The 25,001-nt window shown below is 42.3% G+C and overlaps 1 protein-coding gene across 1 annotated transcript in view; it reads right to left on the reverse strand.

The window, feature by feature from the left end:
- col22a1 (collagen, type XXII, alpha 1) overlaps positions 1–22,972 on the reverse strand; it is a 100,580-nt gene extending 77,608 nt beyond the window's left edge. Inside the window, 3 exon segments of the mRNA XM_034160422.1 lie at positions 16,844–16,924; positions 22,228–22,794; positions 22,882–22,972. Coding sequence (XP_034016313.1) covers positions 16,844–16,924; positions 22,228–22,794; positions 22,882–22,972 — 739 coding nt within the window.
- Positions 22,973–25,001: the final 2,029 nt, after the last annotated feature.

Here is a 25,001-nt window from a genome sequence, read left to right on the forward strand (position 1 = left end):
CACGAACAGGCTGTGGACAGCACAGGTAACACACGACAACAGTGGTAAAAAATAAAATAAAAATCCACTGAACAGGCTGTGGAGCAGCACAGGTAACACACGACAACAGTGGTAAAAAATAAAATAAAAATCCACTGAACAGGCTGTGGAGCAGCACAGGTAACGCACGACAACAGTGGTAAAAAATAAAATAAAAATCCACTGGACAGGCTGTGGAGCAGCACAGGTAACGCACGACAACAGTGGTAAAAAATAAAATAAAAATCCACTGAACAGGCTGTGGAGCAGCACAGGTAACGCACGACAACAGTGCCAAAAAATAAAATAAAAATCCACTGGACAGGCTGTGGAGCAGCACAGGTAACGCACGACAACAGTGGTAAAAAATAAAATAAAAATCCACTGGACAGGCTGTGGAGCAGCACAGGTAACGCACGACAACAGTGGTAAAAAATAAAATAAAAATCCACTGGACAGGCTGTGGAACAGCACAGGTAACACACGACAACAGTGGTAAAAAATAAAATAAAAATCCACTGAACAGGCTGTGGAGCAGCACAGGTAACGCACGACAACAGTGGTAAAAAATAAAATAAAAATCCACTGGACAGGCTGTGGAGCAGCACAGGTAACGCACGACAACAGTGGTAAAAAAATAAAATAAAAATCCACTGGACAGGCTGTGGAGCAGCACAGGTAACGCACGACAACAGTGGTAAAAAATAAAATAAAAATCCACTGACAGGCTGTGGAGCAGCACAGGTAACGCACGACAACAGTGCTAAAAAATAAAATAAAAATCCACTGAACAGGCTGTGGAGCAGCACAGGTAACGCACGACAACAGTGGTAAAAAATAAAATAAAAATCCACTGGACAGGCTGTGGAGCAGCACAGGTAACGCACGACAACAGTGGTAAAAAATAAAATAAAAATCCACTGAACAGGCTGTGGAGCAGCACAGGTAACGCACGACAACAGTGGTAAAAAATAAAATAAAAATCCACTGGACAGGCTGTGGAACAGCACAGGTAACGCACGACAACAGTGCTAAAAATAAAATAAAAATCCACTGAACAGGCTGTGGAGCAGCACAGGTAACGCACGACAACAGTGCTAAAAAATAAAATAAAAATCCACTGGACAGGCTGTGGAACAGCACAGGTAACGCACGACAACAGTGCTAAAAAATAAAATAAAAATCCACTGAACAGGCTGTGGAGCAGCACAGGTAACGCACGACAACAGTGCTAAAAAATAAAATAAAAATCCACTGGACAGGCTGTGGAACAGCACAGGTAACGCACGACAACAGTGCTAAAAAATAAAATAAAAATCCACTGGACAGGCTGTGGAACAGCACAGGTAACGCACGACAACAGTGCTAAAAAATAAAATAAAAATCCACTGGACAGGCTGTGGAGCAGCACAGGTAACGCACGACAACAGTGCTAAAAATAAAATAAAAATCCACTGGACAGGCTGTGGAGCAGCACAGGCAACGCACGACAACAGCGCTAAAATAAAATAAAAATCCACTGAACAGGCTGTGGAGCAGCACAGGTAACACACGACAACAGTGCTAAAAAATAAAATAAAAATCCACTGAACAGGCTGTGGAGCAGCACAGGTAACGCACGACAACAGTGCTAAAAAATAAAATAAAAATCCACTGAACAGGCTGTGGAGCAGCACAGGTAACACACGACAACAGTGCTAAAAAATAAAATAAAAATCCACTGAACAGGCTGTGGAGCAGCACAGGTAACGCACGATGAATGTTATAAGTTTATCAAGAAAATCTGACTAAATTCTGGAGGTTATGTTGTATAGAATGAGGTCTCCTGACAGTCGACTGGTCCATTCATGGAGAATCAACAGGATGAACATAGTGCAGAAAATTGCAGAGGCATAAGATTTCCACTCGGAATCTCAACACCAGCCTACAAATCATCGTAGGAAGGAAAAAACAGAACATAAAGGCAGTTACGTATGTGGGAGTCCTGCAAGAGCTCTGTCAGTGTGTTTGGAAATATACTGGAAGCAGTTGGCAAGACTAACATGTCCTTGTGCGATCAGCAACAGAGGAGAACATAACATTCTGAACAAGTCCATCAAAGCAGACTATCCCAGAAGGGCACTCAGAGAGTGGACAACTCCAAAAACACAGAAGAAACCCTGGAATTATACATAATACAGAATCTTCAGTTGGAAGGTTCTCTGCAATAGAAGCAAAGGAGCCAAACACTTAAGAGGTTTAGACACGTTGAAAACATAAACCAGACTTCTCATGTTTTGAAGACTTATTTTAGATTCCACTTTCTCATTCCATTCCCACATCAAATCAATCACCAAATATGATGAATGGTACCATTTATATTGTTATTCTGAATAACACCACAGTTCTCCAACAATGAAGAGACGGGAGGTTTGGAAGTGGGATGCACATGCTGATTTGGATTTCTAACATTTCTCCAGCTGTATAATGTGAATGTGACTCAGGCAGATTTCAAACTGGGATGTGTTGCTGGGGAGGCAGGTGCACTTACTGTTTGTACCACTGCACTGTCACACACTAGTAACTACTCTGAAAATATGATGAATTTCATATCAAATCAAATCAATTTTATTTATATAGCGCCAAATCACAACAAACAGTTGCCCCAAGGCGCTTTATATTGTAAGGCAAGGCCATACAATAATTACGTAAAAACCCCAACAGTCAAAACGACCCCCTGTGAGCAAGCACTTGGCAACAGTGGGAAGGAAAAACTCCCTTTTAACAGGAAGAAACCTCCAGCAGAACCAGGCTCAGGGAGGGGCAGTCTTCTGCTGGGACTGGTTGGGGCTGAGGGAGAGAACCAGGAAAAAGACATGCTGTGGAGGGGAGCAGAGATCAATCACTAATGATTAAATGCAGAGTGGTGCATAAAGAGCAAAAAGAGAAAGAAACACTCAGTGCATCATGGGAACCCCCCAGCAGTCTAAGTCTATAGCAGCATAACTAAGGGATGGTTCAGGGTCACCTGATCCAGTCCCTAACTATAAGCTTTAGCAAAAAGGAAAGTTTTAAGCCTAATCTTAAAAGTAGAGAGGGTGTCTGTCTCCCTGATCCGAATTGGGAGCTGGTTCCATAGGAGAGGAGCCTGAAAGCTGAAGGCTCTGCCTCCCATTCTACTCTTACAAACCCTAGGAACTACAAGTAAGCCTGCAGTCTGAGAGCGAAGCGCTCTATTGGGGTGATATGGTACTATGAGGTCCCTAAGATAAGATGGGACCTGATTATTCAAAACCGTATAAGTAAGAAGAAGAATTTTAAATTCTATTCTAGAATTAACAGGAAGCCAATGAAGAGAGGCCAATATGGGTGAGATATGCTCTCTCCTTCTAGTCCCTGTCAGTACTCTAGCTGCAGCATTTTGAATTAACTGAAGGCTTTTAGGACAACCTGATAATAATGAATTACAATAGTCCAGCCTAGAGGAAATAAATGCCTGAATTAGTTTTTCAGCATCACTCTGAGACAAGACCTTTCTAATTTTAGAGATATTGCGCAAATGCAAAAAAACAGTCCTACATATTTGTTTAATATGCTCATTGAATGACATATCCTGATCAAAAATGACTCCAAGATTTCTCACAGTATTACTAGAGGTCAGGGTAATGCCATCCAGAGTAAGGATCTGGTTAGACACCATGTTTCTAGGATTTGTGGGGCCAAGTACAATAACTTCAGTTTTATCTGAGTTTAAAAGCAAGAAATTAGAGGTCATCCATGTCTTTATGTCTGTAAGACAATCCTGCAGTTTAGCTAATTGGTGTGTGTCCTCTGGCTTCATAGATAGATAAAGCTGGGTATCATCTGCGTAACAATGAAAATTTAAGCAATGCTGTCTAATAATACTGCCTAAGGGAAGCATGTATAAAGTGAATAAAATTGGTCCTAGCACAGAACCTTGTGGAACTCCATAATTAACCTTAGTCTGTGAAGAAGATTCCCCATTTACATGAACAAATTGTAATCTATTAGATAAATATGATTCAAACCACCGCAGCGCAGTGCCTTTAATACCTATGGCATGCTCTAATCTCTGTAATAAAATTTTATGGTCAACAGTATCAAAAGCAGCACTGAGGTCTAACAGAACAAGCACAGAGATGAGTCCACTGTCTGAGGCCATAAGATCATTTGTAACCTTCACTAATGCTGTTTCTGTACTATGATGAATTCTAAAACCTGACTGAAACTCTTCAAATAGACCATTCCTCTGCAGATGATCAGTTAGCTGTTTTACAACTACCCTTTCAAGAATTTTTGAGAGAAAAGGAAGGTTGGAGATTGGCCTATAATTAGCTAAGATAGCTGGGTCAAGTGATGGCTTTTTAAGTAATGGTTTAATTACTGCCACCTTAAAAGCCTGTGGTACATAGCCAACTAATAAAGATAGATTGATCATATTTAAGATCGAAGCATTAATTAATGGTAGGGCTTCCTTGAGCAGCCTGGTAGGAATGGGGTCTAATAGACATGTTGATGGTTTGGAGGAAGTAACTAATGAAAATAACTCAGACAGAACAATCGGAGAGAAAGAGTCTAACCAAATACCGGCATCACTGAAAGCAGCCAAAGATAACGATACGTCTTTGGGATGGTTATGAGTAATTTTTTCTCTAATAGTTAAAATTTTATTAGCAAAGAAAGTCATGAAGTCATTACTAGTTAAAGTAATACCCGGCTCAATAGAGCTCTGACTCTTTGTCAACCTGGCTACAGTGCTGAAAAGAAACCTGGGGTTGTTCTTATTTTCTTCAATTAGTGATGAGTAGTAAGATGTCCTAGCTTTACGGAGGGCTTTTTATAGAGCAACAGACTCTTTTTCCAGGCTAAGTGAAGATCTTCTAAATTAGTGGGACGCCATTTCCTGTCCAACTTACGGGTTATCTGCTTTAAGCTGCGAGTTTGTGAGTTATACCACGGAGTCAGGCCCTTCTGATTTAAAGCTCTCTTTTTCAGAGGAGCTACAGCATCCAAAGTTGTCTTCAATGAGGATGTAAAACTATTGACGAGATACTCTATCTCACTTACAGAGTTTAGGTAGCTACTCTGCACTGTGTTGGTATATGGCATTAGAGAAGATAAAGAAGGAATCATATCCTTAAACCTAGTTAGAGCACTTTCTGAAAGACTTCTAGTGTAATGAAACCTATTCCCCACTGCTAGGTAGTCCATCAGAGTAAATGTAAATGTTATTAAGAAATAATCAGACTTCTTCTTTGTCTTTCGGCTTTTCCCGTTAGGGGTCGCCACAGCAGATCAATCATTTCCATCTCACCCTGTCCTCTGTATCTTCCTCTGTCACACCAACCACCTGCATGTCCTCTCTCAGCACATCCATGAACCTCCTTTTGGTCTCCCTCTTCTCCTCCTGCCTGGTGGCTCCATCCTCAGCATCCTTCTCCCTATATACCCTGGGTCCCTCCTCTGCACATGTCCAAACCATCTCAATCTCGCCTCTCTGACTTTGTCTCCAAACCGTCCCACCTGAGCTGTCCCTCTGATATGTTCATTCCTAATCTTGTCCATTCTTGTCACTCCCAAAGAGAATCTCAACATCTTCAGCTCTGCCACCTCCAGCTCTGCCTCCTGTCTTTTTGTTAGTGCCACTGTCTCTAAACCATACAACATAGCTGGTCTCACTACTGTTTTGTAAACTTTCCCCTTCACTCTTGCTGATATTCTTCGGTCACAAATCACTCCTGCCACCTTTCTCCACCCACTCCACCCTGCCTGCACTCTCTTCTTCACCTCTCTACCACACTCTCCATTACTTTTAACAGTTGACCCCAAATATTTAAACTCATCTACTTTCACCACTTCTACTCCTTGTAACTGCACTATTCCACTGGGCTCCCTCTCATTCACACACATGTACTCAGTCTTGCTTCTACTGACTTTCATTCCCCTTCTCTCCAAAGCATATCTCCACTTCTCCAGACTAGACTCAACTTGCTCTCTACTCTCACTACAGATCACAATGTCATCTGCAAACATCATAGTCCATGGGGACTCCTGTCTGATCTCATCTGTCAACCTGTCCATCACCACTGCAAACAAGAAAGGACTCAGAGCTGATCCTTGGTGTAATCCCACCTCCACCTTGAATGAGTCTGTCATTCCGACTGCGCATCTCACCGCTGTCACACTATTCTTGTACATGTCCTGTACTACCCTAACATACTTCTCTGCCACTCCAGACTTCCTCATACAATGCCACAACTCTTCTCTTGGCACCCTATCATAAGCTTTTTCTAAGTCCACAAACACACAATGTAACTCTTTATGTCCTTCTCTGTACTTTTCCAACAGTATTCTCAGAGCAAACATTGCATCTGTAGTGCTCTTTCTCGGCATGAATCCATATTGCTGCTCACAGATCTTCACCTGTTTTCTAAGCCTAGCTTCTACTACTCTTTCCCATAACTTCATGCTGTGGCTGATCAGCTTTATGCCTCTGTAGTTACTGCAGCTCTGCACATCACCCTTGTTCTTGAAAATAGGAACCAGCACACTTCGTCTCCACTCCTCAGGCATCCTCTCACTTTCCAAGATTTTATTAAACAATCTGGTTAGAAACTCTACTGCCATCTCTCCTAGACATTTCCATGCCTCCATTGGAATGTCATCTGGACCAACTGCCTTTCCACTCTTCATCCTCTTCATAGCAGCCCTCACTTCTTCCTTGCTAATCTCTTTTACTTCCTGATTTACTCTCACCACATCATCCAGCCTTTTCTCTCGCTCATTTTCTTTATTCATCAACTCTTCAAAATATTCCCTCCACCTTCTCAGCACACACTCCTCACTTGTCAGCACATTACCATGTGCATCTTTTACCACCCTAACCTGCTGCACATCCTTTCCAGCTCTGTCCCTTTGTCTGGCCAATCGGTACAAGTCCTTTTCTCCTTCCTTACTATTCAACTTCTTGTACAGCTCGCAATATGCCTTTTCCTTTGCTTTTGCCACTTCTCTTCTCGCCTTACGCCGCATCTCCTTGTACTCCTGTCTACTTTCTTCATCTCTCCGACTATCCCAAAACTTTTTCGCCAACCTCTTTCTCCTTATGCTTTCCTGGACCTCTTCATTCCACCACCAAGTCTCCTTGTCTTCCTTCCACTGTCCAGATGTCATACCCAGTACTGCCCTAGCTGTCTCCCTCACCACATCTGCAGTACTCTTCCAATTGTCCAAAATTGCTTCCCCTCCAACTAGTGCTTCTCTCACCTGCTCACTAAATTTCACACAACAGTCTTCCTCCTTCAGCTTCCACCATCTGATCCTTTGTTGAGCTCTCACTCTCTTCTTCTTCTTTACCTCTAAAGTCATCCTACAAACCATCCTATGCTGTCTAGTGACACTCTCTCCTGCTACCACCTTACAGTCTGTGATTTCTTTTAGCTTGCATCTCCTATAAAGTATGTAGTCCACCTGTGTGCACCTTCCTCCACTTTTATGTTACCCTGTGCTCCTCCCTTTTCTTAAAGTAGGTATTCACCACAGCCATTTCCATCCTTTTTGCAAAATCAACTACCATCTGTCCTTCCCCATTCCTATCCTTGATACCATAGCTACCCATTACTTCCTCATCACCTCTGTTCCCTTCACCAACATGCCCATTGAAGTCTGCTCCTATCACCACTCTTTCATGCTTGGGCACACTCTCCACCACCTCATCTAACACACTCCAGAAATCTTCTTTCTCCTTCATCTCACAACCTACCTGTGGGGCATATGCACTGATGATATTCATCATCACCCCTTCAATTTCCAACTTCACACTCATCACCCTGTCAGACACTCGCTTAACCTCCAACACACTTTTAACATACTCTTCCTTTAAAATGACCCCAACACCATTTCTCTTTCTGTCCTCACCATGGTACAACAACTTGTACCCACCGCCGATGCTCCTGCTCTTACTTCCCTTCCACTTGGTCTCTTGCACACAAAATATGTCTACCTTTCTCCTCTCCATCATATCAGCCAGCTCTCTCCCTTTACCAGTCATACTAACAACATTCAAAGTCCCCACTCTCATTTCCACCCTTCTAGTTTTCTTCTTCTCCCGCTGTTCGTGGCAACGTTTTCCTCCTCTTCTTCGTCGTCATCTTCGCCCAGCAGTAGCCCAATTTCCACCGGCACCCTGTTGGGCAATAGCACCGGTGGCGGACGTTGTTAACCTGGGCCGCGACCGATCCGGTATGGGAATTCGATTCTGAGTCTGCATAGTTGGGTTGGCTTGTTTTACGCCGGATGCCCTTCCTGATGCAACCCTCCTCATTTATCCGGGCTTGGGACCGGCACTCAGAATGTACTGGCTGCACACCCCATGTGGCTGAGTTATTAAGAAATGATCAGACAGAAGGGAGTTTTCAGGGAATACTGTTAAGTCTTCAATTTCCATACCATAAGTCAGAACAAGATCTAAGATATGATTAAAGTGGTGGGTGGACTCATTTACATTTTGAGCAAAGCCAATAGAGTCTAATAATAGATTAAATGCAGTGTTGAGGCTGTCATTCTCAGCATCTGTGTGGATGTTAAAATCGCCCACTATAATTATCTTATCTGAGCTAAGCACTAAGTCAGACAAAAGGTCTGAAAATTCACAGAGAAACTCACAGTAACGACCAGGTGGACGATAGATAATAACAAATAAAACTGGTTTTTGGGACTTCCAATTTGGATGGACAAGACTAAGAGTCAAGCTTTCAAATGAATTAAAGCTCTGTCTGGGTTTTTGATTAATTAATAAGATGGAATGGCAGATTGCTGCTAATCCTCCGCCTCGGCCCGTGCTACGAGCGTTCTGGCAGTTAGTGTGACTCGGGGGTGTTGACTCATTTAAACTAACATATTCATCCTGCTGTAACCAGGTTTCTGTAAGGCAGAATAAATCAATATGTTGATCAATTATTATATCATTTACTAACAGGGACTTAGAAGAGAGAGACCTAATGTTTAATAGACCACATTTAACTGTTTTAGTCTGTGGTGCAGTTGAAGGTGCTATATTATTTTTTCTTTTTGAATTTTTATGCTTAAATAGATTTTTGCTGGTTATTGGTGGTCTGGGAGCAGGCACCGTCTCTACGGGGATGGGGTAATGAGGGGATGGCAGGGGGAGAGAAGCTGCAGAGAGGTGTGTAAGACTACAACTCTGCTTCCTGGTCCCAACCCTGGATAGTCACGGTTTGGAGGATTTAAGAAAATTGGCCAGATTTCTAGAAATGAGAGCTGCTCCCTCTAAAGTGGGATGGATGCCGTCTCTCCTAACAAGACCAGGTTTTCCCCCGAAGCTTTGCCAATTATCTATGAAGCCCACCTCATTTTTTGGACACCACTCAGACAGCCAGCAATTCAAGGAGAACATGCAGCTAAACATGTCACTCCCGGTCCAATTGGGGAGGGGCCCAGAGAAAACTACAGAGTCCGACATTGTTTTTGCAAAGTTACACACCGATTCAATGTTAATATCATATTGCTATATTGACCTATTTTCACTGAGTTTGCACAAAGTATGTTCTGAAAAAATCATGTGTGTTCAGAGCTGAGGAGGCTATATATCAACAGGTTAAAATGGATTCTGCAGTAAATTCTATTTACAGATGATTATATTTTTTTCTTTTCAAATAGCAATGGTTTTATACTGTAAAATTTACTGTATTTTCTGTAAAGGTATTTATATATTTTGCCCTATTTTCCATCACAAACACAATTACATGGAGACATCTGGATTTTATGCATCAAAATATGAATTTCAAGGGGTATATTTATACTGGGTGAGTGTAAATTAACAAATGGTGTTTGAAACCTGGAAGTCTGCTTTTTGTCACATATTTATTTCTGACGGAAGGAACCCAATAAAATAATTATACTGTTGTGTTGCTCCCCCACAGCTGCAGACCCACCTGTGACATATATTTAAGGCCTGCATTGTTAAAACAGTAATAATTTCCAAGTAACACAAACGACTGCTAATTCCTTGTTCAACTCGTTATCAGTGCTTCTGATTGGTTGGTTGAGGAAGCTGTTGAGGCAGCCGCGAGCTTTGCTGGCTTTGATTAGCTCTCCCCACCGCTAGTGTGGCTGTTTGAGGCCATCTCAGCGCAGAGCTGTAATTTGAACTGGCAGTGGACAGCGTATAATCATCCCCCCCCAAGAAAAGTTATTTTGGAGGGCCAAAAAACGAGCAACAAGAAGATCTGCGGGAAAAGCCAGATGATTTCACCTACTGGGAAAGACGAGCACATTCTTCAGATCGGAGCAGATGGCAGCAGATTGTGCAGCAAAGACGATGTGCCGGTGCTTGTGTGTGTGTGTGACGGGGTGGCACAAGAGGTCAAGCAAAAAGCTGAACAAACAAGGCTGTCAACCCTTAAAATGTCTTAAAGTTTCTTAACACCTTTTTAAAAAGTACCAGACCCGTCCAGCTCCGAGCCGTGCTGCGGTTCCAGAACATCTCATAACCTGCTGTTGCAAACCTCGTGGAATTTTGTTAAATGCAAGACAACTGCTTTGACCAATCCATGTTCACAGTTGGAGATCTTCCCAGAGTTTATCATGTCATCAAGCTTCGGACCTCAGAAGGCTATTTAAGAGTCTTTGGACCAAAGCGAGACAACATAAAAGTTTTGTTCTCAGAAACATTTTTACTTCTGGCAGGGAAAAAGAAAAGGACCAAAATGTTTTGGACAGCAAAGTAAAATGCAAATTACATTCTTTCATTGCTCCCCATGATTTCTGGTGGTTCCTGAAACATACTGTTGGATTGATTACAGTGTAAAAATACTTTGAAAATTATAACACTTACATCAAGACAGGATTATAGTCTGTTAAGAAAGCAACATTTCATTAGTTTTGCTCTGAAAGATAAATCAAAGTGGTGCAGATTTATGGTGCAGCCCATGAGAACTTAATGAAAGTACGAGGTCTGTCCATAAAGTATCGTACCTTTTTATTTTTTTTTAAACTATATGGATTTGATTCATATGTTTTCACGTCAGACAAGCTTGAACCCTCGTGCGCATGCGTGAGTTTTTCCACGCCTGTCGGTGACGTCATTCGCCTGTGAGCACGCCTTGTGGAAGGAGTGGTCCCGCCCCGTTGTCGGATTTTCATTGTCTGGAAATGGTGGAATGATTTGGGTTTTTTTTTCCATCAGAATGTTTTCAGAAGCTGTTAGAGACTGGCACCTGGAAACTATTCGAAAAATTTATCTGGCTTTCGGTGAAAATTTTACTGGCTTCACAGAGAATAAGGTCTGTTAGTACAGCTTTAAGGACGCCTTTAAGGACGCTCAGCGGGCCGCGCTCTGAGCTGTGACGACACAGCACAAGCCACCGGACCATTTCTGAGCTGACGGCTCTGTGGATACGAGACCGTCGTGTGCTCTTTCTCTGGTTATCACAAGAGCTGGACATCAGCCATTTTCCGGCAGATTTCACTTTTAACAAGAGATTTTGTCATGGAAAGCCGCGCAGAGGCTTCGCGCGTAAAGACCGATTCGCTTTGGAAGCGAGACAAAGGAACACCTCCGTTTCGGCGTGTCAGAGGACAAGTTTGGACATGTCTATCTCGGCTTTCAATGCTTACCAGTCCAGTAAGTATCAGTGAAATTGTGGAGAGCTGAACATGTCCAAACTTGTCCTCTGACACGCCAAAACAGAGGTGTTCCTTTGTCTCGCTTCCAAAGCGAATCGGTCGTGATGCGCGAAGCCTCCGCGCGGCTTTCCATGACAAAATCTCTTGTTAAAAGTGAAATCTGCCGGAAAATGGCTGATGTCCAGCTCTTGTGATAACCAGAGAAAGAGTACACGACGGTCTTGTATCCACAGAGCCGTCAGCTCAGAAATGGTCCGGTGGCTTGTGCCGTGTCGTCACAGCTCAGAGCGCGGCGCGCTGAGCGTCCTTAAAGGGGTCCATAAAGCTGTACTAACAGACCTTATTCTCTGTGAAGCCCGTAAAATTTTCACCGAAAGCCAGATAAATTTTTCAAATAGTTTCCAGGTGCCAGTCTCTAACAGCTTCTGAAAACATTCTGATGGAAAAAAAACCCCAAATCATTCCACCATTTCCAGACAATGAAAATCCGACAACGGGGCGGGACCACTCCTTCCACAAGGCGTGCTCACAAGCGAATGACGTCACCGACAGGCGTGGAAAAACTCACGCATGCGCACAAGGGTTCAAGCATGTCTGACGTGAAAACATATGAATCAAATCCATATAGTTAAAAAAAAATAAAAAGGTACGATATTTTATGGACAGACCTCGTATCAAATGAGGTGGATTCTAACCTAAAATGAAGTAAAGAACAAAACTATCTACATTTTTTTTTTTTTTTTTTTTATCTAGTACTTGTAGGATTTAAACCCAGCACAAACAAATGTTTTGGGGGTGGGGGGTGTGTGCATCCCAAAAATTCAATAATTTTTGTCAGGAATTTCAGAAACTGAAAATTTAGGAAATTTTGCTTTTATTAGTGTCAATCTTTTTTCTTATTAATTATAGCCTATGGTGCCAGATAATAATTTAAAAAATATATCTCAAATGCATCTCAACATTTTAGAATATTTAATTTCAAGATTGAGAGAACTACTATTTATGCAGCATACGCAGTCAGTTTGGTTCAGAACACACAGTTAAACCACAGGGAAGACTGTTAATGTTGACAGTTCTCCAGAAGACACTCACTGACACCTCACACAAGGAGGGTCAGGTACAGAAGTAAAAGTGTGGTAGGAAAAAATGCACAAACAACAGGGATGACCACAGTCTTGAGAAAATTGTGAACAAAACTGACTCAAGAACTTGAGGAAGCTTCACAAGGAGCAGACTGAGGCTGGCACCACCATGCACAGACATGTCAAGGAAATGGGCCACAAGTGTCACATTCCTAGTATCAACTCAATCCTAAACCAGAGACAATGTCAGAAGCATCTAATCTGGGCTAAGAAGAAAGATAACTAGAACGTTGCTCAGTGATCCAAAGTCTTCTTTTCAGATGAGTAAATTTTGCATTTCATTCGGAAATCAAGGTCCCAGACTATGGAGGAAGAGCAGAGAGGCACACAATCAAAATTCCTTGAAGTCAGGTGTGAAGTTTCCACAGTTGGTGATGATTTGAGTCCCATGTCATCTGCTGGTGTTGGTCCATTTTGTTTCATCAAATATAAAGTCAACACAACCGTCTAAAAGGAGATTTCAAATCACTTCATGCTTCTGTTTGCTGACAAGCTTTATGGAGAGGTTGATTCCTTTTTCCGACAGTGACAAACCTGCTTATAACTGGTTTGATGACCATGGAATCACTGTACATGATTGTCTCCATAGACAATACATCAGAGATTATTGTCAAGATGAAGATGAGCGCTGATCATCTTCAGATGAAGGCTGCTATCAAAGCAACCTGGGCTTCCATAACACGTCAGCGGTGCCACAGGCTGATGGACTCCATGCCACGCGGTCAACGTTCGGGGGTGACAGTACCTGATGTGGTTGTTCAAGCCCAGGGCAGAGCGGAGGAGACGTGGACACTTTTTGCAGGGAAGGATAGTTGGTGAGTGGTGAAGAAGAAACCGTTCTTTGTGTTGTGTCTTGGCTTCTGTGGTGTCGTTCAGATGGTGCACTTCTACTCATAGCAGTTCTTGGTGAGGGTCTCCCAGTTGTCATGGCCGATGTTGCAGCAAAGAAGAGTGGCCTTTAGTTGGTCACAAAAATCGATATTTAGGGGATTCTTGGGGTCTTGTGCCAATTCAGGTTGTGAGAACAGGATCTCATAACTTATGCCTCATAATACTGATGCAATAATTCATTTATAAGGAGCCCAAACCAAGTAAGGAGTTTTTTGATTGATCTTATGAAATATTCTAATATTTTGAGATTCACAGTTTCTGTTTTTTGGAGTGAAAGGTGATAATTATCAAAACAGTTAAAACAAAGCATACCTGAATCATTTTAGTTGATATGTAAAGAGTCTAGAATATAACTTTCTGAAATACCTCCTAAATCATATCAAACTTTTCATGATACTCTAATTTTTTGAGATGCACCATAGTTCACACCGCCTTCTTCCATCCGTCTGTGAGTCTTGAACAAATCTTCTGACACCAGTTGGTGGATTTCATTGAAACTTTACAAAATGGTAAAGATGTGCATGAAGGAAAAGAAATTTGTCCAATGTCTTTAAGTGGAGATAAGTGGACTTTTGTGGGTGTTTGGCTCCTCGTATGTTAATGAGTTTATAAGCACAACTCCCCTAAACCGGTTCACGGTTTTCAATAAACCTTCACACGCTGGAAGCAGACCCCATGAGGATGTGCATGAATGACTGTAATTCTGGCCCAACACCCTGAAAGGGAAATAATTACACTTTTATTGGTGTTTGAAAACATAATTTTTGAAAATTACAGTTATTTAACAGTGGCATGATTTTAGTCATTTTGTTTCACCACCACAGTGGAGGTCAAATTAAGCAAAAGAACATCACATGATCCTTTTAGGAAACATGACCAGTTTTATACATGATCAGAAAACATTTGTTACTGGACAAAATAAAGGATCTGTTGGGGCGGGTCAGCCAAAAGCCATCAACACCAACAACGAGTACAATTAATGGGAATATACTTTACTAAATTAGACAAATGAACCATTGTATACTGGCCGTTTCTCAGTGCTTATGTACTAAATCCTCAAATAACACAAATTATGAGTTAGAACAACTCTACAGAAAGGATGGACGCTGGACAGAAGGACGCTGCTTGTTTAGTAGAATCTGTAAATCACTGCATTTTCTCGTTGCGAGACGTTTCACAGTGCTGGTGCATCTGTTTTTTCTCTCAGTCTGATGGATGTGTGTGGGAGACAGACAGGAAGTCAGATCCCCAAAAGAGGCTCTTGAAACAGCATCTGACCTGTTGGGTTTAAACGCTATTCAAGAGTTCTGAGAAACCTTCTCTTAACACACAGCAGGTTGGAATCTATGAAATAAAATCATCAGATGAAGGAACATTAGTAACACACTGCAATCCAACTGACTGAGAACTTTTAAAGGGGCTTTTCTTTGGCTGTCTGGTGAAAACAAATACTCAACAACTGGTAAATATATCTGACGGTTCGCTTCATGTTCATCAAACATCTTTTAAATTAATTTCGGAGTGTTAAGAGGTTCCAAACCTTTGTTTGTTCTTCAGTGACTCTGTGCATTTCGATTAATGGTTGTCACTTTAAAGGGAGGCACAGGACATTTAGATGTTTGAGGCAAAAATTAGCCTTTTTGCAAATCATATTATTGGCAACTATTTCCCAAACTGTACAAAAAAAAAAAGTGAAACGTGACTTAAATATGTATATCTGTTGCACTTGATCAGAATGTGTCTAAATAATATTTTTCTTATGTTTATCAATTACAAACACGTTTTCACACTTTTTCCTCTATTTTCGTGCTGGGCTGTTTTGATTCACTGCACTACTATAGTAAAAACCATCAATGGCCTCCAGTGGCCTCCAGGACACTTTAAGTATGTTGATGCTTCATAAGCTGTCAGTCTTTATTTTCTTTTGTACGTATGTGACAAAATTCCAACAAAGCCCAAAATAAGAGGGTCACTGGTCCTCACCTGTATCAATTACAATGCTCAGTTTGTAGCAGTTATTACAAAAAGGTCAGCCACAGGTCAAAAATTTGGGTGAAGGTCTAATGTCAGACTGCAGTATACTGTCTTCATGTCCACAGGTACTATTATAAGTTTAAAATTTTAAAAATAACTGCATGGTTTCATACAGCAGCAACTTGATTTTAATTATGTTCCAGAATGAAGTGAACCAAGTCTCATCCCTGAAAGGTTGGGAAAATGTTTTCAGCTTTACAAATCTACACTTTGGGACTCGATCGTCCAGAGAGCATCACGTAGTACAGTTTTTATTCAAAACTGAAAATTAGCAAAACAATGTAGCAGAGTAGTGGAGCAGATTATGCAAAAACTGCACCAAATTCTGCAGTGTGATTCTTATGATATTACTTAGAATATCTGGTCAACTGGCCACGTAAAAATCCAAGATGGCGGCCATTTTCCAACATGGCCACCAAAATGACCTGTTGAAAATGCTCCTATTTGATAGATTAAAATTATATTTATGTCAAATTCTATTTTGTTATATATTACATGTTATTTGCTATTTATTGCATTTATTAAGTCTTATTTTGCTTATGTGCCAAATTAGTGAAGTTTATTGCATTTAGTACATTTAGTATTCATGGTTTCCATGCAGCATGTTTTTAAAGCGTTCATGTCTTGAATCTTCTGCATGTTGGTCGATGAAAAGGTGTTGAATATATTGTGTTGTTATTTTTTATATCTGCAGAACCATGTTGTTGTTGTTGGAACATGAAAAATTAAATCCAACATGCCTAAAAACCTACAACTTTTGGATTTCATTCATGCTGTAAAACAGATCCACTGTGATCGGAAGATTTATACACAAAAAGTAGTTTGGGGGTGTGGGGGGGGGGGGGTAGGTCATTTTGGCAGCCATTTTGGAAAATGACAGCCATCTGGATTTTCAAGTGATTAATCGACCAGATTTTGGTAAGAACTACTTTGGGAATCACTGTGCAAAATATGGTGCTTGTATCAGCATTTGCATGATTTTGCCTTAAAATTGATGTCACTGATGTAGAACTTTTATTTGACCACGTATAAAAACACAGGTGAAGTTTTGAACATGTTCTGAAAAATAAAAACTTGATCCTGCAGATGTGTTGCCAGATCTGTGCACGTACCTGGAACCTCTTGAAGACCAGAACTGGTGCTGTTGGGCTTAAAGCGGTCAGGCTGGACCTTCATGTTTGGACACAGAACATCTGAGGGGAGAAGATACGGGTGGTTTAGTTCGAGAAGGACAGGATGTGATACTTCTCACTCTGGATCAAATAATCATGTTTGATCTATTAAAGTGTCATACAAGAAGCAGCCACTGGGAGGCGATACTGAGTTTGGTGAAGGACCTGTGGGACATTGTTTTGAGATTGTTTGTTTGTTTCAGACTGATATATCAACACATTGCCTGTGGCAAACTGTTTAAACATTTATTAGGAATTTTTACTTTATTTGACTAAAACAAACATGACTCAATAAAGCTGAACAATTCTGCCGTTACACAAGTACAAGGAAAAAAGCCCAAACAATAAATTTGGCGTCACGGTGGCTTAGTGGTTAGCACTGTTCTCTCACAGGAGGAAGGTCCTGGGTTTACTTCCCCTTGATCCTTTCTGTGTGGAGTTTGCATGTTCTCCCCATGATCTCCGGCTTCTTTCCACATCCAAAGACATGCAGGTTAGAAGAACTGGTGGCTCTAAAATTGATGCTATGAGTGTGTGCTGGTGTGAATGTTTTCCTCGTAATTAAGGGTCATGGGGGCTGGAGTCTATCCCAGCAGCCATGGGGCAAGAGGCAGAGTACACCTTTGACCAGATGCCAGTCTGTTGCAGGGCCACACACAGACAGACAAATATAGTCAAATTAAAGTTCCTCATCCACCTAACCTACATGTTCTGGATGTGGGAGGAAGCTGGAGAATCCTTCAGGAACCCATGAGAACATGCAAACTCCACACAGAAAGACCACAGGTGGGGAGTGATCCCATGACCTTCTTGTTGTAAGGCAGCAGCAGCAACAATTTTACAAAAATTGGATGACATCTTGGAGCTAATGCGCGCCTTGCAGATGAAGATGAAGATGATGATGAAGATTTCGGAGGCCGGGGAATATTCTTAATTCATAATTGGGATTTGGTTGTTCAAGTGAAGCTGTAAAAAGTGTTTTTCACTGCTCAAACCAACACAGCAGACTTATCAGCCTGAAGGACAAATTGCCCTGCTGTTTTCCTCCAGAGGAATGTCTTTGGCCTTGGTGAACATTTGGCTGTTTCTTATCTCAACTCACAAAGACAATAAGCTGTTTCACAGGACTGAAGCATGCTCCACTCCCCCTCCTACCCCCCATCACACACCCCTCACTCCGGCTTCTGCTCACGTCATCCCTTCCCTTCTGTGGGGGCGGTGTGGTTTTAGCTGCAGCAGGTCCCTGTGTCCCCTCCCCCAAGCTGATGGTGGCGCAACTCAGGGTTGCTGCAAGACCTTCACCCACTTACCTCAATTCGGATAACGGACTTCTTCAAATTTAGTGCACATAAACAATGTCAAATGTGTATGTGCTGCCTTTAATTCTGATGTGTGCCATTATTACAATAAACAAGTAATAACTGTAGACTAATTGCTGTCTGAGGCTGGCCTCTCTTCATTGGCTTCCTGTTAATTCTAGAATAGAATTTAAAATTCTTCTTCTTACTTATAAGGTTTTGAATAATCAGGTCCCATCTTATCTTATGGACCTCATAGTACCATATCACCCCAATAGAGCGCTTCGCTCTCAGACTGCAGGCTTACTTGTAGTTCCTAGGGTTTGTAAGAGTAGAATGGGAGGCAGAGCCTTCAGCTTTCAGGCTCCTCTCCTGTGGAACCAGCTCCCAATTCAGATCAGGGAGACAGACACCCTCTCTACTTTTAAGATTAGGCTTAAAACTTTCCTTTTTGCTAAAGCTTATAGTTAGGGCTGGATCAGGTGACCCTGAACCATCCCTTAGTTATGCTGCTATAGACTTAGACTGCTGGGGGGTTCCCATGATGCACTGTTTCTTTCTCTTTTTGCTCTGTATGCACCACTCTGCATTTAATCATTAGTGATTGATCTCTGCTCCCCTCCACAGCATGTCTTTTTCCTGGTTCTCTCCCTCAGCCCCAACCAGTCCCAGCAGAAGACTGCCCCTCCCTGAGCCTGGTTCTGCTGGAGGTTTCTTCCTGTTTAAAAGGGAGTTTTTCCTTCCCACTGTCGCCAAGTGCTTGCTCACAGGGGGTCGTTTTGACCGTTGGGGTTTTTCCGTAATTATTGTATGGCCTTGCCTTACAATATAAAGTGCCTTGGGGCAACTGTTTGTTGTGATTTGGTGCTATATAAATAAAATTGATTGATTGAATTGATTGATTGAGGTAACTGGAGTGTAAACACAATTTCTCCACTGTGAGATCAATAAAGTATATCTCATCTCATAAGCAAACTCTCAGTAGAGTCGCTGCTTCTTTGCATCTAAAGGAGGCAGTTAAGGTGGTTCGGGAACCCGGTGAGGATGCATCCCAGTCATCTCCCTATAGGGATGTCTTCCAGGCACGTCCAACCGGGAGGAGGCCCCAGGGAAGAACCAGGACATGATGGAGAGGACTTGGCCGAGGACAGGGAAGTGAGGGATGAGCTGCTTGTTCTGCTGCCACCATGATGCAGACCTGGATACGCAGTTAAAAATGAGTGAATGAATTAACTAATTTGTCTTTCCAACCACTGGGATATTTCGATCAATCAAATATTTAACAAGTTTGTCCCGTTTCCAGTGACAGAAATCATGTAACGTGCAAGCAGACGCCATGTTGTAACGGCGTCTTTGTCTCTCTTGTATCCCATAATGCAGTGTGTGCTCGGAACTCTTACTTGGCTTCTTCTAGCTGCTTGCTTTCATGCTTGTTTGTGTCAAAGTTGACCTGCAGGAGCATGTTCTTGTCTGTCTTAAAGTCCTGCTGATGGGAGCAGGACTTTAAATCCTGAAGGAACTCTTGGATTATACTGCTTATAAACCAAAAGTGACATAGCACACTAGTTAGCTGAGCTACTGCCTGTACTTGTGGCATTAAAGCCATAATTTTGGGATCCAAGTGAGAGCTAAAAAGGAAGCAAAGCAAAATCTGTCCTTCTCAAAACGAACATCTCCAACATATTCAGCGTTTGTGTTTTAATTTCTAAATCCTATTATTTAATAATAGGATTTTTCCACTGGAATTGTGGCTGCGCGCGTCTGGATCATCATTGTGGCGCAGAATAAACAAAGCCTCTGTTTTTAAACCTGTAGATTAAAGGGGAAAAGACGTTTTCACGTGGACAGTGGAGCGGCTGCTGCCGACCCACTTGAAGCGTTACAGCTATAATTTTCTTGGTGAAAATAGCTTCCATCGCTCAGTGGACCAGTTGTTCTGACCAATGATATACTTAGAGCCCTATGGTGAGGTCAGAGATCACAAAATAAAGATGTGACATGAGTCTGAGATGTGTGAATCCCGGGGTCGGTCGCAGGGTCGCCCTGATGTCCCCCTAAACGTAGACCCGTGACAGGTGTGTGTGTGTGTGTGTTTGTTTGGTTTTTTTAGTTGTCCGTTGCATTCGGCTCTGAATTTAGCTCCTCAACATATGTTATCACCTTTGGTCTGCTCGAATGGAAGGGTCGGCGTGAAAAATCTATGAAAAGAATGTCAAAGTTCAGTGACTTTGCAGCTGAAGAAATCCAGTGTAGTTTTGCCTTTGACAAAAAAAAGTAACACTTCCTTCTGGTTTTATGCTGTAACATCTATATACTAACTGTGTGTGTGTGTGTGTGTGTGTGTGTGTGTGTGTGTGTGTGTGTGTGTGTGTGTGTGTGTGTGTGTGTGTGTGTGTGTGTGTGTGTGTGTGTGTGTGTGTGTGTGTGTGTGTGTGTCCCTCTGTTTGAGTCCAGACCAGTTAAGCTAACAGGCTCACCTCGGTTCAGGCTTTATTAAATCATATTTCTGGGGACTGTGCAGTGGTTGTCCTTTGGTGTGGGCATTATAAGTTGTGAGCCGCTTATTTTCTCAGTAATCATCCATATAAACCATTAACGAGGTTTAACAGATCAGGCTACCAATAGCTGCTAAATGTGCTAATGTCATAGTGTACAACACCAAATGCCATGAGAATTTCACTAAGCGTGAATACCACAGCAGAGAGATATTAGACGATCTGTTAGGATTTTTCACCACAACAAGCCAGTTTATTCCACGTGTTTGTAATAAAATAATCCAAATAAAATCGAAACAGCTGTCCACAACAGCTAGCAGCTACTGCCGTCAACTCTAAGCTACGGTCGGACATTCTGAGAGGTGGAGATGCCCGGCTGAACCGCTGTCACTCAAAGTGACCATTACATTTAACATTTTAACATGGACTCCTATGGGAATGTGTTCCCTTTACGGAGCCAGCCCCAAGTGGCCAGTCATGGAACTGCAAATTTTTCTTCTTCCAATAGGCCATTAAAGCCAACCACTTCCTCTGGACGCAGCTCACCGGCACATGGCTGCAACTCAGAATGACCCTGTTGCTAATTATTCATAACTTTGTGGATTAAAATATCTTCAGCTTTTGTGTTATAAAAAAACATGCACTGTTATCATGAAGCTGTAGATACCAAACCCGTGTTTTGTACTAGGGCCAAAACATGTTTATTTATCCACTCAATTAGGCTTCTATGTGAAGTGACTCCCTTTTTGAGCTAGCCTCAAGCGGACTGCCATTCAAGAATTGCAAAATTTGCCATTTCCGCGTTTGCTTCATTTAACAGGACTGGTTGGGGTTAGGTTGAATGCTTTGGTACAAAGTAGCAGCGGGGGATGTTTGGCGTGCAAGTGGGCATTCTTGTTCTATTTGATGTTTGCAGCAAAGACTTAAAGGCATCCTTTTCCTGGCTAAATTTAGGTCAGAGTTCCAAGTGCTGCTGCAAATGCAAAGTCCCCCCCACCCACCCACCAAACCACACATGCTCAGATACTTTTCCCTGCAGACTTCCTCTGCAATGACAAAATACATTGTTAGTTAAAGTGTACTTGGTACTTGGTCATGTAAAATCCTGTTTCATTATCTTCCAAGATTTTGTTGCAATATTTTGCCAAAGCTCATTCAGTTTCAGAATAAGACAGGCATTCTGCTCCGAAACATGTTTGCACAGAAGCAGCAGTCCAAAAGGCAGCTGGACCACAGAAATGTCCTGCTTTGAAATCTGTCATTTACAAGCCAATTTCTGCACCAGCCCCCTCACGTGTCAGGATGAGTTCAGAGGATGCCGTGTGATGGTGCGGCCTGCATGTGGAGCAGGTCCTTGTGGTCGGGGTGGGGTTTTGTGGTGCAGGCCGTTTGTCTCTGCGTGTGGTTAAAGGTTAAAATAAGAGTCTAATGTGACTGAGTGCATGTTTTGGGTGAGGTGCACGTTTCAAAGTGAGGCTGCTGTCATGCACTGTGAGTGGAGTACCGGCACTGGGACCGGTTTCTGACTTACTCTCGCACAGTCTCCTCCTCAGCCTGCCCCTGATCTTGTCAATGGCGTTAAAGTCCGTCACGTGGAAAACGTGGGCATTCTTTGGCTCGGCCGCGATCTCCTCCAGTTCCACCTTTAGCGCCTCCCCGATGCCGACAGCGAACATCCTGATACCCGCTTTGGCAGCCGTATTTGAGGGCTCCAGAACATAATCCTGACTTCTTCCATCCGTGAGAAGGATGGCTACTCTCTGGAAGCCTCTGGCCGTGGGCCTCGCCCCGTTCTGCTCCGTGAAGATGTTGTTGGTGGTGTAGTTGATGGCATCCCCAGTCATTGTGTTTCCACCGAGGTAGCGGATGTTATGGGCGGCTCTCTTCACATCTTCCAGAGTTGTGTACCTCCCCAGGTTGAACTCAGTGGTGGGTCTGTCACTGTAGCGAACCACGGCAACTCTCGTCTTGTCAGGGGAGACGTCGAAAGACTCCACCAGGTTGGCCACCCACTGCCGAATCTTCCCAAAGTTCTCCTTTCCGACACTGGACGACGTATCCAGGATAAAAGCCAAGTCATAGTGGACATTTTTACACCCTATAACGTGTGGGTACAGCAGGATTACTAAAGTTACTCATCGTGAAAGTACTACGAGATCAGACTGTCCCAAAGGCTTCGTCCTACCTGCTCTCTGTGCATCTACTCTCTCTCCAGAAAGAGTCAAGGCCAAAATGACCAAGACGACGATGATCCTGAGTCCCAGCTGTAATCCCATTTCAGCCTCTTTTTCTTTTCTTTTTTGTGGGTGTGTTCAGCAAATTACCACCATCAAGCTGTCCAGTCTGCAAAGATCAGTGGGTCAAAGGTTAAAAACAGTTCAAGTCCTTCAAATAACTTTGTGGTCCCACAGTATTTTTATTTCTTTCAATTTGTATTGCAAAACAAATGCATTTAAAGGGGTCATTTTATGCCTTTCAGCAACCTATTGTAGGTCACCAGATGTCTTAAATGCAAAAGTCTTGATGGACATGAAGGTGATAATTTTTTTTTTAAAGGCCCCAATTACAGATGTGTTTCTGTGTCTGTCACTTTAAATAAGAGTTGCTGCTAGCCACGTGCCGTCCAGTGATGTGGGGCGGGCTTGTTGGTGTGTGTTGAAACTGAACGACTGGTACTGTAGCTACAATCACACCTGCTCCAAATTTCCATCATGCGTGCCGTGATAACGTTATTCCCTGCAGTAAAACCAGACATGTCCAGCAGGTGGCAGACGGGTGCAGCAGCTCACTTTTCCTATAAATCTATAGTGTCAAAGTTAACTATATTTTAATCAGATTATCATTATTGTATATCTTTTTCCTTTAGAGACTCACAAGATGATATCATTTATTGTTTTGTTTTTTTTGCTTTTTTTTTCATTTTAAAACGGGATTGTATTGACTTGTGTTTTTGCAATTTTTGTTTGTTAATTTGTTAATATCTGAAACTGCAGTCATGCTGCCATATATGTCTCCATATACCTGCAAAGTTTAATTTACTTTTATTTATTATTGGTTTTCTTTTTTCAAGAGTTTTGTACTTTAAAGGCTGAGTGGGGGGGTGGGGGGGGGAGATTGATGAACTGAAAAAGAAAAAACACTAAACTAAAATTCTAAGTATATAAAATTCTAAGTTTATATTTTGTGTGTTGTCTTCAGCTGAAACATTAAATTGGATGTAGTGTATGGATATAATAATAATAATAATAATATTAATAACAGCAATTTATTTACTTATAGAGAACTTTCACCTGCCTACAAAGTGCTTCACAAAAATGACAATAAAAGGCATCAGAGTCTGCACACTAAGTATAAGTTAGTATTATTATGAATAATACTAAACTATACGAGGTCTGTGATGAAAAAAGCAATCCTTTTATTTTTTTCAAAAAAATAAATGGATTTGATTCATATGTTTTTACGTCAGACAAGCTTGAACCCTCGTGCGCATGCGTGAGTTTTTTCATGCGTGTCGGTGACGTCATTCGCCTGTGGGCAGGCCTTGAGTGAGGAGTGCTCCACCCCGCCCGTTGGAATCTCTTTGTCTGAATAGCCGCTGCGGACGGCGCGCGTTGCTTTATCAACATTTTTCTGGACCTGTGAGGAATATCCGAGTGGACACTATTCGAGAAATTAAGTTGGTTTTCGGTGAAAAGTTTAATGGCTGATGAGAGATTATGGGGTGTTTCTGTCGCTGTAAGGACTTCCCACAGAGCGGGACGTCGTGCAGCGCTTCCAGGCGCCGTTGTCGGCCTGTTTCGAGCTGAAAACATCCTAATTTAAGGCTTAATTCACCCAGGACGTCGTGAGAGAACAGAGAAGATTCAGAAGAGGCCGGCATGAGGACTTTATGTGGACATTCCACTGTTTAAGGACATTTTTTAATGAAAGACGTGCGCGCAAATTCGCCGAGTCGTCACGGAAACGACTCGGCGAATCTGTGTGCGCCGCAACAGGAAAAACACCTCCGTGTTGAAAACCATTTGTAAAATTCAGGCGGCTTTTGATGGCTTTCAACAAGTGAGTAACTGAGAAATTGTTTAACAGCTTGGGCATGTTCCAACTTGTCCGTTAAGGTTTCCAACAGAGGTGTTTTTCCTGTCGCGACCCACCGCGGCCCGACATGCGACTCTGCCCGCACGTTCTTTCATTACAAAATGTCCAAATAAACTCCTCATGCCGACTTCTTCTGAAAGTTCTCTGTTCTCTGACGACTTACTGGGTCAACAGAGCCTGAAATGTGAAAGTTTTCAACTTGAAACGGCG

Source organism: Thalassophryne amazonica, chromosome 20, assembly GCF_902500255.1.
Source record: "Thalassophryne amazonica chromosome 20, fThaAma1.1, whole genome shotgun sequence".
NCBI lineage: Eukaryota > Metazoa > Chordata > Actinopteri > Batrachoidiformes > Batrachoididae > Thalassophryne > Thalassophryne amazonica.